The 14,609-nt window shown below is 38.9% G+C and overlaps 1 protein-coding gene across 3 annotated transcripts; it reads left to right on the top strand.

The window, feature by feature from the left end:
• The first annotated feature begins 9,756 nt into the window (after window positions 1–9,756).
• LOC147566208 (transcription factor bHLH49-like) lies at window positions 9,757–13,950 on the top strand. Of its 3 annotated transcripts, XM_086652702.1 has the most exons (10): window positions 9,874–10,195; window positions 10,397–10,471; window positions 10,579–11,493; window positions 11,623–11,832; window positions 11,921–11,986; window positions 12,088–12,156; window positions 12,749–12,820; window positions 12,936–13,136; window positions 13,297–13,384; window positions 13,500–13,950. In XM_086652702.1, the coding sequence occupies exons 3-10, from the start codon at window positions 10,684–10,686 to the stop codon at window positions 13,535–13,537; spliced, it is 1,554 nt and encodes a 517-aa protein (XP_086508828.1). In that variant the 5' UTR covers window positions 9,874–10,195; window positions 10,397–10,471; window positions 10,579–10,683; the 3' UTR covers window positions 13,538–13,950. The 3 variants fall into 3 exon arrangements, with proteins under 3 accessions (XP_086508827.1, XP_086508828.1, XP_086508829.1); XM_086652701.1 differs by lacking the exon at window positions 10,397–10,471 and having other exon boundaries at window positions 9,757–10,195; XM_086652703.1 differs by lacking the exons at window positions 9,874–10,195; window positions 10,397–10,471 and having other exon boundaries at window positions 10,480–11,493.
• The last annotated feature ends 659 nt before the right edge of the window (window positions 13,951–14,609 follow it).

Genomic DNA, 14,609 nt, shown 5'->3' with positions numbered 1-14,609 from the left:
AGAGAATAAAAAAAAATAATAATAATAATTTTCAAGGTCGCCGGCCGGAAGTTTGGCCGGCCGGCGACCCTGCCGGAGAAGATGATGATGTGGCGTGGTCAAATGATGTAGCAGAGAGAAAATGAGATGGAGGAGAGAAAATGTGGGTGAAATACACCTTTAAAGGGGGTTTTTTTCACCCATTCAAAGAGGGGGGCCCTTTAACCAAGCTAAGTCAAAGGTTTTTTACTAAGTCAACGAAACCATGGGGAGACCTTTTAACAAAAACGGGGAGGCCTTTTAAAATCTCCCATGTCTAATTAGGGATATCCCTTTTAATTGAAAATTAGTGAAACTTTCTTTATTTTTCAGTTTTTTTTTTTTTGATGAAATTCTTTATTTTTCAGTTAAAAGTACGAAAATAACCTCCACCTTCATTATATTTTCTTACTCTTCCTCCATATAGTGGCGTATCTAGGATTTACTTTGAGGGGGTCTAAAAGACTCTATAAAAACCAGTTTGAAATTTTTTAGGAACCTTAAGTACCCAAATTAATTCGCCACAAAAAGGGTATTCCAAGAGTTGAACCCGTGACCCCCCCCCCCCCCCCCCCCCTCGAATGGGGTGTTAAGATACATGAGGTACGTGACAAATAGAGAAGATGACCTCATACCCGTCCGAGGTGCACGTCAGCACATGGCATGACAAGAGGGAGATGGGCTAAGATAAAAAAAGATGGAGTGCCTTTAGAGTCACCTACACAAATAATTATTTAAATAAATAAAGGGGAATTTAACATTACCCCCTCACCACTAATGTTTAATTAGGGATATCCATTTTAATTGAAAATTACTGAAACTCTTCCTCTCATTACTGTTTGTCTCGCGGGAATACATGGGGAATCCTATTCACGAGGAATAAGATTCCCTCAAAATGGGGTAATAGCAAACCCGCGGAGGGGGTAGATTTGTGATTCCCATCCCGGGAATGCTTTGTTTTAATATTTATATACCAAATTATCCTTAATAAAACATTAGAATGACTATTATTAAAATCGCCCTCCACATAATATCACAATTAAAAAAAACAAAAAAACCTATTATTAACCACCACCATAACAATTCTTTCGCTCTCTCGATCGTAACTCTCTATTTCTCTCTCTAGTTTTTTTCCTTTTCTATTATTCTTTTTTCATTCCAATTGATTTCATAATATTTAAAAGGAAAAGTTTTTAGCCGAGACCTTTATTTATTTAAATAAATTTTTAAATACTAATTAAATTGGTGTATCACGTTACTATTTCATATCTACAAATTTGAATAAATAATGCCGATCAAGATATAAATCAAAGTTGACGTTTTATTTATGTAGTTTAAGGATATAATAGGACTTTTACAAAAATTTATATTCGGATTCCTACATGAACCAAACACCAAGTTAGGAATCTATTGGGAATCGAATTCTTATTCCTGGTCAAACCAAACATCAAAGTGAGTGATTTGATTCCAAGAATCGCGTTATGGGAATGCAATTTCCGGGAATCACATTTCATTCCCGCGCGCCAAACATGGCCTTAGAGTGTCACTTAGGATTTTTTAGAGATTTTGTTAAAAAAGTTTCTCCAATGAGACACTCTATTTGACACTCCATGATAATGTGTGAGCATTTATTACAGAGACACTCAAGAGAGACACTCTAAAACTAGAGTGTCTCCTTGAGACTCTCTAAGTGCCACTTTAAAATTTAAGTCAATAGAAACTTTTTCTTTTTAACTATTTTTTCCTTATTCAATTTAAGAGTGACATGTTCAATAAGTAAAGAGATTTTAGAGATCTCCATTGGAGACAAAAAAAATTTTAGAGCGTCTCTATATTGACACCTAAGAGCATCTCCAATGCAACACTCAAACTCTAAATCTTAGAGTGCCACATTGGATTTTTTAGAGTTCCTCTTCAAAATCCATCTCCAATGCAACACTTAACTTGGATCTCTAAAGTGAGGTGGCGGTAGTTATTTTAGAGATCCTTAAGAGGACACTCTAAATTTAGAGCATCTCCAATGCAACACTCAAACACTAAATCTTAGAGTGCCACATCGAATTTTTTAGAGTTCCTCTTCAAAATCCATCTCCAATGCAACATTGAACTTGGATCTCTAAGGTGGCCAGGGGTGGACCCACATTGGGACACGTGGGGGCACGTGCCCCCACGACCCAATGTGGGTTCTGTGAGAGGTGGTTTCCAAAAGTTGGTTTCCAAAAGTGAACATTGGCGGTTTAGCTGGCATTGGCGGTTTAAGACAATTTCCAAGTTTAAGGCAACTTCCAAATTGAACATTGGCGGTTTAATGCCAATTCAAATTGGTTTCAATTTAAGTTTCTAATTTTCCCTATTATGGTCGGTGGATACATGTGTATAAATAGGAGGGGAATTGAGTGCTTGTAAACCAACACAAGCAACAACGACTCTTCTTTAGAGAGCTAGAGAGAGAGAACAAGAGTGAGAGAAATTTTTCATAGTTTTTTAGCGGTATTAAATTTCTCGGTCGTCGAAGATCTAGTATAGAAGGTTAATTTCTATGCGGTACCATCTTGGGACGAACTTGCGGGTTGTGTTAGTCGTCTTCATCTATCCTTCAGTAAAGATTTCTTGTTCGCCCGAGGACGTAGGCTTTAAAACCGAACCTCGTTAATTCTGTTCGCATATTTAGTTTTTGGCTTAGCTTTTCGATTAATTTTCATAGTCGGATCAATTTCTAGGAAGGTTCGATAGCTTCCGCGACTTTTAGTTCTAACAATTGGTACTAGAGCCTTGTTTGAGATTGAACGAAGAAGAAGATGGGATCGAGAAGTGGTACGGTCAAATCAGGGAAATATGAGATAGAGAAGTTCAATGGGAAAAACGATTTTTCTTATTGGCGGATGCAGATGAAGAATCTGCTAATCTCGCAGAAATTACACAAGACGTTGACGGGAAAGAAACCAGGAGATATGTCAGATGAGGATTGGGAAGAGTTAGATCTCGAAGCACGGGCAACCATTATGTTGTGTCTTGAGAGGGACGTGGCGTTCCTAGTAGACGAAGAAACAACGGCGGCGGGTGTGTGGTTAAAGCTAGAAAGCAGTTTCATGACGAAAACTTTAACGAATCGGGTCTACTTAAAATCCAAATTATTCACATGTAGAATGGAAGAGGGTTCTTCTATTCAGGAATATGTGAATAGGTTTGACAGGATTATCTCAGATTTGAAGGATATTGATGTTAAGGTTGAGGATGAGGACCAAGCCCTCATATTGTTACTTTCATTACCTAAATCCTATGAGAACCTTGTTCAAACTTTGATGCTTGTTGGTGATAGTCTAAGCATGGAAGAGACGAGAAATTCGCTATTAGCGGATGACCTTCGTAAGGTTGCTACTAGCAGTATGGCGTCGGGTGGAGTAGACAAGGATCAAGCACAAGGGTTGTTTGTAACGAGGGGGAGGAGTAATGAAAGGGGAAAAGGAAAGGGCGGGAAATCTAGATCCAAATCTAGAGGCTCTTTCAAGAAAACATGCTTTAGTTGTGGTGAGCTTGGCCACTTTAAAGCGGCTTGTCCAAAGAGAAAGTTGAAGCAAAAGAACGAAGGCTACAAGGAGAAACAAGAGATGCAAGAGGCGGGATATGTGTCAGAAGAGGCGGACAAATGTTTCTCGGTGACAGAGGTGTCTGAGAAGATCTTCGATAAGTGGATGCTTGATTCAGGGGCGTCACACCATATGTGCCCAAATAGGGAGTGGTTTAAAACCTATAGGAGTATAGATGGTGGTACAGTTATACTGGGTGATGATAGTATATGTAAAACTGTGGGACTCGGAACAATACGGATCAAGATGCACGATGGAGTGGTGAGAACATTGACGGACGTAAGACACATACCCGATTTGCGGAAAAATCTAATTTCCCTTGGTGTGTTGGAGCGGAACGGCTGTAAGATAATTATAGAGAATGGCTCCATAAAAGTCGTTAAGGGTTCTTTGGTGGTAATGAGAGGTACTCGTTACGGTAATTTATACAAACTTTTGGGGACAACAATTACTGGAGATGTAGCAGTAGGAATCAGTGGAAGGGATCCAACGGCTAGTACGAGGCTTTGGCATATGCGCCTTGGGCATATGTCAGAAAAGGGTCTATCTTCGATGTGCGGGAAAGGCTTGTTGAAGGACATGAAGAAGCCTTGCATGGAGTTTTGTGAGCATTGTGTGTTCGGGAAGGCACACAAGGTGACGTTCTCTACAAGCAAGCACAGGAGCAAAGAGGTATTAGACTACGTACATACCGATGTCTGGGGACCGGCAAAGTTACCTTCCAAGGGTGGTTCCAGGTATTTTGTTACATTCGTTGATGATCATTCGAGATTTGTCTGGCTTTATTTTCTGAAGCATAAGAATGAGGTATTCAACACATTCCTGGTGTGGAAAGCAATGGTTGAGAACAAAACTGGTCGAAAGCTGAAGACGTTAAGATCGGATAATGGGACCGAGTACACGGATGGGGCATTCAAGGAGTTTTGTAATCAGGAAGGCATTGTGAGGCACTGGACAGTAGTAAACACACCTCAGCAGAATGGAGTCGCAGAGAGATTGAACCATACACTACTTGAGAAGGCTAGATGTATGCGCTCCAATTCGGGATTAGGCGTAGAATGGTGGGCAGAATCTGTTGCTACAGCTTGTTATATTGTGAACAGGTCTCCACATTCTTCTTTAAATGGCGGCATACCTTACGAGGTGTGGTCAGGTGAACATGCAGATTACGGGAGACTTAGGGTTTTCGGTTGTACGGCCTATTACTATGTTAAAGGTAACAAACTTGACAATAGAGCAAAGAAGGCAATTTTCTTAAGATATGCTACAGGAGTCAAGGGTTATCGGCTATGGTGTACGGAAGACAAGAAGTTTGTAATCAGCAGAGATGTGGTGTTTGATGAGTCATCTATTGTAGCTATGGCGAAAGCTACGGTGCCTAGTTGTGGTGATGTTGGGTCTACTAAAGCTCAAGTAGTGGAAGTAGAAGCCGAAGACCAACGGGTTTCTAGGAATCATGATCAGGTGGAGCATCAGGATAATACTCAGGATGAGGAAATTGATGAACCCGATCATGAGGAGGTTCAAGGGGAAGGTACACAAGTTTTACAACAACATCAGCAGGATGTTTCGGTACACACTAGGCTGAAACGGTTATATAAGCCGGTACAGAGGTTAGGGTCAGACAAACCTCTTAGGCATTACGGGCAGGCAAATCTGGTTGAATATGCACTCTTGGTGGAAGACGACGAGCCGGTCACCTTCAAACAAGCTATTACCGCGGAGGAAAGAGAGAGTTGGTTGGTTGCTATGCAAGAAGAGATGGAGTCTCTTCACAAGAACAAGACATGGGAGGTTGTCCCATTGCCCGAAGGTAAGTCTGTTATTGGTTGTAAATGGGTGTACAAGAAGAAAGAGGATTCTTCCCAGATCAAGGGTACAAGGTATAAGGCAAGACTAGTGGCCAAGGGTTATGCACAGAAAGAAGGGGTCGACTACAATGAGATTTTCTCACCAGTCGTGAAACATACTTCTATTCGGGTGCTATTGAGTATTGTTGCTCATAGTGATCTTGAGCTGGAATAACTCGATGTTAAAACCGCCTTCTTGCACGGAGATTTGGAAGAAGAAATTTATATGGCTCAACCTGAGGGATACAAGGTTGAGGGCAAAGAAAATCAAGTATGTCGTTTGAGGAAGTCTCTTTACGGATTGAAACAATCCCCTCGCCAATGGTACAAACGATTTGATTTTTTTCATGCTAAAGCATGGTTTTCGCAGAAGTGACTATGATTGTTGTGTATACATCAAGAAGCTTCGCGAAGGTGACTTTATTTATCTCCTTTTGTATGTGGATGACATGCTTATTGCTTCTCGAAGCATGGTGGAGATAAATAAGTTGAAATCTCAACTCAGTCAAGAATTTGAGATGAAAGACATGGGCGCTGCAAAGAAGATACTGGGAATGGAGATTAAGAGAGAGCGGTCAAGTAAGAAACTGTACTTGAATCAGAAAGGTTACATCGAACGAGTAGTTTCTCGGTTCGGGATGCAGAATGCGAAGGTGGTGTCAACACCTTTGGCACCACACTTCAGGCTCTCGGGAAAACAATCTCCCACTACTACGGTGGAGAAGGATCATATGGATCGTGTACCGTATGCTAGTGCAGTTGGCAGTTTGATGTACGCTATGGTGTGTACTCGTCCAGATATTTCACAGGCGGTCAGTGTGGTTAGCAGGTTTATGGCAAACCCGGAGAAGACACATTGGGAAGCTGTGAAGTGGGTCTTGAGGTACTTGAAGGGTACCGTTGATACGGGTTTGTGCTTTGGTGGAGACACATGTCAGGTAAGCGGTTATGTTGACTCAGATTATGCTGGCGATCTAGATAGAAGACGATCTACTACTGGTTATGTATTTAGGGTACATGGTGCTCCAGTTAGTTGGCGATCGATGTTACAATCTACAGTTGCTTTATCTACTACGGAGGCCGAGTATATGGCTATGGCCGAGGGTGTGAAGGAAGCATTGTGGTTGTGGGGTCTTCTGGATGATCTAGGGGTTAAGCAGGAGTGCGTAGATGTATGGTGTGATAGTCAAAGTGCGATCCACTTGGCGAAGAATCAGGTTCATCATGCTCGCACTAAGCATATCGATGTCAGGTATCACTTTGTACGAGATGTCATAGAGGAAGGTGATGTTTCTCTCATGAAGGTACACACAGATGAGAATCCCGCGGACATGTTGACTAAAGTGGTGACATGTAGCAAGTTCCAGCATTGCCTGGAATTGCTACAAATCGGCTCGTGTTAAGTTGCCCGAAAGGGCGTAATGGCGACAAGGTAATCTTTATGTGAAGGGTTGGTAGAACTACGGTAGGCTTGATCCTGTAAAAGGGTACGTAGGCAGCCATGGTCATATGGCGCAGTCGGATGAAGTTACAAGAAGCAGACATATCTTACAAGGAGTATCCTGGTGTTCGTCCAAAATTTGAAGTATATCAAATTGTGTACGAGGTGGAGAATTGTGAGAGGTGGTTTCCAAAAGTTGGTTTCCAAAAGTGAACATTGGCGGTTTAGCTGGCATTGGCGGTTTAAGACAATTTCCAAGTTTAAGGCAACTTCCAAATTGAACATTGGCGGTTTAATGCCAATTCAAATTGGTTTCAATTTAAGTTTCTAATTTTCCCTATTATGGTCGGTGGATACATGTGTATAAATAGGAGGGGAATTGAGTGCTTGTAAACCAACACAAGCAACAACAACTCTTCTTTAGAGAGCTAGAGAGAGAGAGCAAGAGTGAGAGAAATTTTTCATAGTTTTTGAGCGGTGTTAAATTTCTCGGTCGTCGAAGATCTAGTATAGAAGGTTAATTTCTATGCGGTACCATCTTGGGACGAACTTGCGGGTTGTGTTAGTCGTCTTCATCTATCCTTCAATAAAGATTTCTTGTTCGCCCGAGGACGTAGGCTTTAAAACCGAACCTCGTTAATTCTGTTCGCATATTTAGATTTTGGCTTAGCTTTTCGATTAATTTTCATAGTCGGATCAATTTCTAGGAAGGTTCGATAGCTTCCGCGACTTTTAGTTTTAACAGGTTCCTTTAATAGTAGTACAAAATTTGGTTTTAACTAAGAAGAAAATATTTCATAAAAAAGTCTTAATACAAATATTACTAGATGTTGAGTATTGGGTAAGTCCGTAAGTGGTTTGATAATCTGTTGCTGAATTAAGGGACCAGGGTTCGACTCCCATTATGGGTTTTTTTCATTTTAAACTCGTTTTCGCCCTCTTTCTTTCTTTTTTTCCCTATTTCAAAATCACTTGTTCTTTGACCCTTTTATAAATCTGTTTTCACATTTTTATTATAGTTACGACTAAATTTTGTTCTAGTTATTTTTCTAAATATAATTCCCATGCTTCCATTTCTTTCATATATATATATATATAGATATTTATATTCTTATTATATTTTCAGAAATTATTATGATCTCTTTCTTTCTTTCAACTTCTTTAAGCCGTAAATTGTAGTGATATTTTTCAAGACATAGACTCTCTACTATATATTTTTTTTATATCATTGAAGTGCATATAAAACCAATTATCTATATTGAAATTGCAGTCAACAAGATTCACTAATTAGCGGTAGCGGTTGTGATCGAAAATATCACACAAAAATGTACAAATTACTTATTTGAATATCACTTCAATACTTTTAGGCAATTTCCAATTGTTTATCATAAGGAAATGTGCCCCCACTAAGACATGTTTCTAGGTCCGCTACTAGAGGTGGCGGTAGTTATTTTAGAGATCCTTAAGAGGACACTCTAAATTTAGAGTGTCCGCTTGAGGATCTCTAAGTGCCACATAAGCAAATCAATTAATCTTATATTCCCTCCTTGCCATTTTGTTTGGTTGTTATTCCTTTTATGTATGTCCCAAAATGTTTGTTCCCCTTCCTTTTATAACATTCTTTTAATTATTAAAGTGATGAAATTCTCAAAATTACCCTTTAGTTTGAATACCATTCAAAGGTTCTAATTGGTTCTACACTTCTACCAATGTTGTATTTAATGAAATACTCTGTATTAAATGAGGGCAATTTAGGAAAAGTCTTCATATTTGTCAACAATAATATAACATTTCTTAATAAGTTTTTTTTTTTTGGAAGTCGACTACGATCTACGTATGTCGTTACATTTGGCACTTGATACATCATAGATGTGATAAGCTCGATAACCGCCCACTCAAACACTAACAGGACCGGGCCTATAGCCCAACTAGAACATGCCCTAAAGGCCAACAACATTATTTACACCCTAATAATCCCAATTCAAATAACCAAAGATTCCACCTTGGACCTCCAGGGCTTTCTGGAGTTTATGTCAACACCTTGGAACCACTTGGGCTACCAACTGTTGACTTCTTAATAAGTTGAATTCTCCAAAACTACAAACAAAATAGGACAGAGGGAGTACTAAAATATAAGTTTTGGAGTTTCTCTTAAGGGTTGCATTGGAATTTTTTTTGGGTTATTTCCCAAATGGCCCCTAACTTTGTGACCAGTTTCCCGCCTGGCCCCCTAGATTAGCAAAAATACCCATATGGCCCCCTTTTTCCGTTATCTTTAACTTTCCGTTACTCTCTCTCCTCCATCTCATTTTCTCTCTCTGCCACATCATTTGACCACGCCACATCATCATCTTCTCCGGCAGGGGTCGCCGGCCGGCCAAATTTCCGGCCGGCGACTTTAAATATATATTTTTTATTCTCTCTCTAAAAACTAATTTTGTTTTTTTTAACTCTCTCTCTCTACAGATCTAGAGAGAGAGCAGATGAAGCAGAGAGAGTAACGGAAAGTTAAAGATAATGGAAAAAGGGGACCATATGAGTATTTTTGCTAATCTAGGGGGCCAGGCGGGAAACTGGTCACAAAGTTGGGGGCCATTTGAAAAATAACTTTTTTTTTTTTAAATAGAGCATCTCTAAATAACCAACGAGGAAAGATAATCCTTAACACTTGACAAATAAGTTGCGGAGATAATATAAATAAAACAATCTTAAATGACACCCTAAGGTTAAAGTTGAGGGTCCTAATATAGGTCTGCTCGAAACATTAGTTTTGACAGTCAAAACCATCCGTTGACCGTCTGTGAACATGACAGAACTGTGTAAAAAGCTGTGACCAAGAATTGGATTCGTTCCTAAAATTGAAAAAATAATAATAAATAAATAAAAAGAAGATTAAAAAAGTAAAAAATAAAAAAAAGTGGTGAAGAAAGCTTTGTGGATTTTCCATATATTTTAAAGTGGCGGTGGTTAATCATTCAATGACCTCTTTTTCTATACAGGCGTGGTATAAATGCAGTTCCCTTGCCAATTAATACTTTCTCTCTTTCTTTCGTCTCTCAAAGAAGAAGAAGAAGAAGTACCCATTGGTTATTTACTCCTCTTTTTCTCTCTTTAAATTTCAGAATCTCTTCTAACTTACTTCCTCTTTCATGGGTTGTGATTAAAATCATGAAAAATGACAGTTTTTAGTAGTGTTCTGAGCTAAACAAAGACAGGGTTGAACAAACCCCAATTTCAACAAAGTTTCATTAAAAAGCTTTAATGGAGGTCAGGAAGCTAAAAGTAGGAGAAAACCTTAGGTGGGTATCTTTCTTCTTCACTTTTTAATTGATGGGTCAGGTGTCTTTCTCTGTTTCAGAGCTCCGGGTTTTGTGAACTCTGACTAGGGTTTTTACTGCTATTTGTTTTGATCCCTGAAATCAATGTTTACTTTTTTGACTGTTTAGTTAATTTGCCTTTTCTTGGGTTGAATTGCTTTTAAGTTTAAATTTTCTTTTTAGGTTTTCATTTTGGGATTTCTTTTAGTTAATTTTTGGACTGCAGTTAATTTTAGGGATCTTTTGTACAAATTCAAGGTACTTTTGTTTGATATTCTTGTTAGTTTTCCACCTTTTATGTTTCTAAGTTGGTTCTCTTTTTTTCTTACCTTATTGTTAGATTAAAATGTCTTGTTTTGTGATAGATTGATCATTTGAGGGAAGAAGATTTCATGACCAGACTGATTGCTCAAAGTTAAGAGAGAGAGAAAGATACCCATCTAGGCATCTAGTTCTTGTTCTTGAGATAAATGGATATGGGTGAGGAAGATAAATTTGGGTTAGAGAAGAGGAGTGAGAATACTTTGAATTGCCATCCCCCAAATATGAACACAGATTGGCAATTCGGCAGTTCGAATCATACAAATGATAATTCCATTACTATTGGAAAAGGGGATCTGATAATGGGTTCTTCTACTTGTTCTTCTGTTTCTATGGTGGATTCATTTTCCCCAAATCTTTGGGGTAACCCTAGTTCACAAAACTTAAGCTTATGTGATAGTAATGTCCCAAAAGGAATACCTAATTCTTTCGGAACAAATATCGATAATTTAGGTTGGAATCCAACAAATTCAGTACCAAAAACTAGTATTTTCTCACCTCCTGGTGTTGGAATGCTCCATGACAGTTTGTCTCACTTCCCAGCTGATTCTGGATTCATCGAGCGAGCTGCGAGATTTTCATGCTTCAACAATAGGAGTTTTAGTGATATGGTGAATCCTTTTAATATATCTGAGTCTCTGAATCTTCACTCTAAGAACGGAGGATCCGTTCACAGGTCTTCTGCTTTTCATTTTGATGGGTTAAATCCTATAACTAGCTCCCACTCTCCGATGAACGAGCTGAGTACTACAGTAGTTGCTAAAGCTGTTTCTGTGGATCGAGGGAGTGTCGATGGGAGTCCACTGAAGAGTGATATAAAAGCTGGAAATGTTCCGAGAACACCCGATGAATCAAAAATTGAATCCGATGGTGCTGAATTTAGCGGAGGTGCTGGTGGACTACATGAACCTTCATCATCCAAGGGACTTAGTATGAAAAAGAGGAAAAGGGGTGGTCAGGTAGATCCTATTTAGTGCTTCTAATTCGCGCGAAATCATTAATTTTAGCTTCTATTTTGGTGATCCTAATTCGAATATTTTCATAGTTTCTTACATGTGAATGATCCTAAAATTATAAAATAACTTCAGGTTCACGATTCCGAGCTTGACCAAGGTAAAGAAGCTGCTAATGATAATGTTGACCCAAAACAAAAGGATGATCAAGCTCCTAGTTCAACTGGTAAAGCTAATAAGCATGGTAAAGATAGCACTGAAGCTCAGGATCCACCTAAGCAAGATTATATTCATGTTAGAGCGAGAAGAGGGCAGGCGACGAACAGTCACAGTCTTGCAGAAAGAGTAAGAAAATTCTTAGTTCCTACAAATAATTATCATTTTTATTCATTATTCGAAGATTGGGGTTAATTTTGATCTGTTTGAATTGAAGGTGAGAAGAGAAAAGATCAGTGAGAGGATGAAGTATCTGCAAGACCTTGTGCCTGGTTGTAGTAAGGTGTTGCATCCTTTGAGCTCATTCCTGTGCTTGTTCAAATATTTTTCATCAGATATGCTCAGTAACTAAAGCTTCTTTATGGGGTTTCCTGGTTTATATAGGTAACTGGCAAGGCGGTCATGCTCGATGAGATCATTAACTATGTGCAATCCTTGCAACGGCAGGTTGAGGTATGAGGCTTGGATTCAGAAAGTTTTAAGTTTTTTTTGTTATATTCCTGTTGTTTACATTATGTAAAATACCTAATTCAGTGATAAAATTTGATATGCTAAATTCAGTTGCGTTTGAATTTCATACGGAAAACCTAAACGGTAGTAACAAACACATCTGTGAAGGAGGTGATCCTTTTAATTGTCTATTCTGCATCACCTTTGGCTGACTTATCTGGATCTGCTGAGTCGTCTGAGTCTGACTTGTTTTAAGCAAGGGAAATTTTCATTTCATATAAAGGGTTGCTTCAGACTTAACTCATGTCCCACTCGAATTGACCCAAAATCTCCCCAATTCAGCCACCCAAGCTGAGTCAGACACGCGGCTTAGATGAAAAAATGACATGGTGAAATCTAACCTGATTCCATTTGATATCTCGAGTTAAATTTGAGTTCTGAAATTGACAAAAGACAACCACCTAAGTCGTTTACTACTCCCTAACCTTCACTTTGTTCAGCAGGAAGACATTAGTGCTGAATCCATCTTTATGTTGTCTCTTTTTTTCTTGATCACGATCTAATAATGGTATAAATTTTATCTTCTGTTTTTCAGTTTCTGTCAATGAAGCTTGCAACTGTTAATCCACGAATTGACCTCAACATTGAAGGGCTCCTTGCAAAAGATGTGAGCGAAATCACCACCTAAATCCTCTCAAGCAGTGTGAATAATTGCGTTGTACATCTTTGATTTGTTATTTTTACAACTCGTAAAAACTGATCATTAATTATCTTTTATATAGATCCTTCAATCACGACTCGGTCCGTCATCCATGGGGTTTTCACCTGATATGGATATGGGCCATCCTCAGTTTAATCCGCTTCAACCAGGTCTATTCCGAGAAGGGGTACCTGGTATTGCAAACGCATCAGATGAACTTCGGAGAACCATTAATTCTCAGTTAATGGCCATGAATGCAGGATACAAAGAGCCTAACTCTCAGGTCTCTCTCTCTCTCTCTCTGTTTTGTCGAAACCACAGCTACAGAACTTACTCCTAGATGGAGAATCACTATGAACTATGTTAAATGTCTTCCTTTTCCAATTACTTTTACTTTTATCTTTCCTAGAAAGTATATGAACATTGTAATGAATTATCTACAGATACCCCATGTGTGGGACGATGAATTGAACAGAGTCATTCAAATGAATTTTGAAGCCGGAGTTCCTCTCAATGGTCAAGAATCAAGTGGTAATTTTTTTTTTCTCACCATATAAATATATATTTTAAATTTTTTGCCGTATACTTATCTCCTCATATGAATCACTAGTTAATGGCTGTTAAATTTCTTATTTTGGGATTTCAGGTCCTTCAACTCCTGGCCACATGAAAGTTGAGCATTGATTATCAACATCCTCTTCTACAGTGATCCAACGTTAGGACCCACTCAGTGATGTTTGTAGCAACTAGCAAGTAGTTTTACCTAACCCTGGAGGCGGCGAACCTCAAGAGCGTCTATATCCAGAGCCGAATATCTATACTAGTAGCTTGTTTGTTTATCAAGATAGCTGTAGTCGAATGAATCCAATACTAAATGTTAGTTGTTATTGTTGTATAGTCAAAAGAAGGGGAGATATGAGTCCCACCCAAGAGGACTTCTTCAAGTATATTTATACAGGTAAATTGTTGTTCCTCTCTTCTGAGTTTTATAGCAATTTCTCATGGAAAGTAAAAGCTCCATTGAATATGGAGTTGAATTCTGAATGTTACTACACTTGCTGTATAAATCGAAAATCTTTGAAGGTTGTTATTTTGAACTCTGAATCTTGTTGAGCTCCATATTGATGGGGAAGATCATATGTGATTGTAGATTAGGGGCTCCTCTGGAATCCACGTTTTCATCAAGCGGCCCATTAGTTGTGAAGTTCATTTAGTGATAACATGTATCCCTTCATTGCAAAGATTATAGGTGCATATCGGCCGGCCCGATCCAAAAATGAATGGGCCAGTCTAACCCTGGGCTACCACGCCTTGGTTGAAATAGATTCGGGTCGGCCCCCTGTTGAACCTTAAATCCCAGTCTGGATCGGGACCGGGCTTGAGAAACCCCTGTTTGGGAGGTGGGACGAGGGAGGGCTGGCTGGTCCTTCAATAAATTTTAAAGAAAAACTTTGAAACTTACAATTTCTTCTTTAAATTTTGTGGGAGGAAGAGAAATTCATAAAATCTTCCCAAAATAGTACAATTATTTACGAGAGAAGTTTGTTTCTAAAATCACTAAAATTGGTCTGAAACATTTGATCTAATTTGAAGGAAAAACAAAGAGACATGAACATTTATAGTGGTGTCTCTCGAGCTGATTTGAGAAAAGCTAAGAGCATCTCCAACAGGACACTCAAACTCTAACACTTAGAGTGCCGCATATAATTTTTTAGAGTGTTTGTCAAAAAGACTTCTCCAATGGAACACTTTGTTA

Source organism: Eschscholzia californica, unplaced genomic scaffold (assembly GCF_041429995.1).
Source record: "Eschscholzia californica isolate CP2 unplaced genomic scaffold, dmEscCali1.0.p SCAF_1, whole genome shotgun sequence".
In the NCBI taxonomy this organism is placed as follows: domain Eukaryota; kingdom Viridiplantae; phylum Streptophyta; class Magnoliopsida; order Ranunculales; family Papaveraceae; genus Eschscholzia; species Eschscholzia californica.
Note: the sequence above shows the minus strand (reverse complement) of the source record. Positions and strands in the feature narration are given on the sequence as shown.

What these genes read in the sequence shown, in the direction of transcription:
- LOC147566208 (XM_086652701.1), top strand. Translation starts at nt 10,684, where the DNA reads ATGGATATGGGTGAGGAAGATAAATTTGGGTTAGAGAAGAGGAGTGAG. An exon ending in CCTTGCAACGGCAGGTTGAG is followed by an intron (nt 12,157 to 12,748) that starts GTATGAGGCTTG and finishes TCTGTTTTTCAG; the next exon opens with TTTCTGTCAATGAAGCTTGC. An exon ending in AAGGGCTCCTTGCAAAAGAT is followed by an intron (nt 12,821 to 12,935) that starts GTGAGCGAAATC and finishes TCTTTTATATAG; the next exon opens with ATCCTTCAATCACGACTCGG.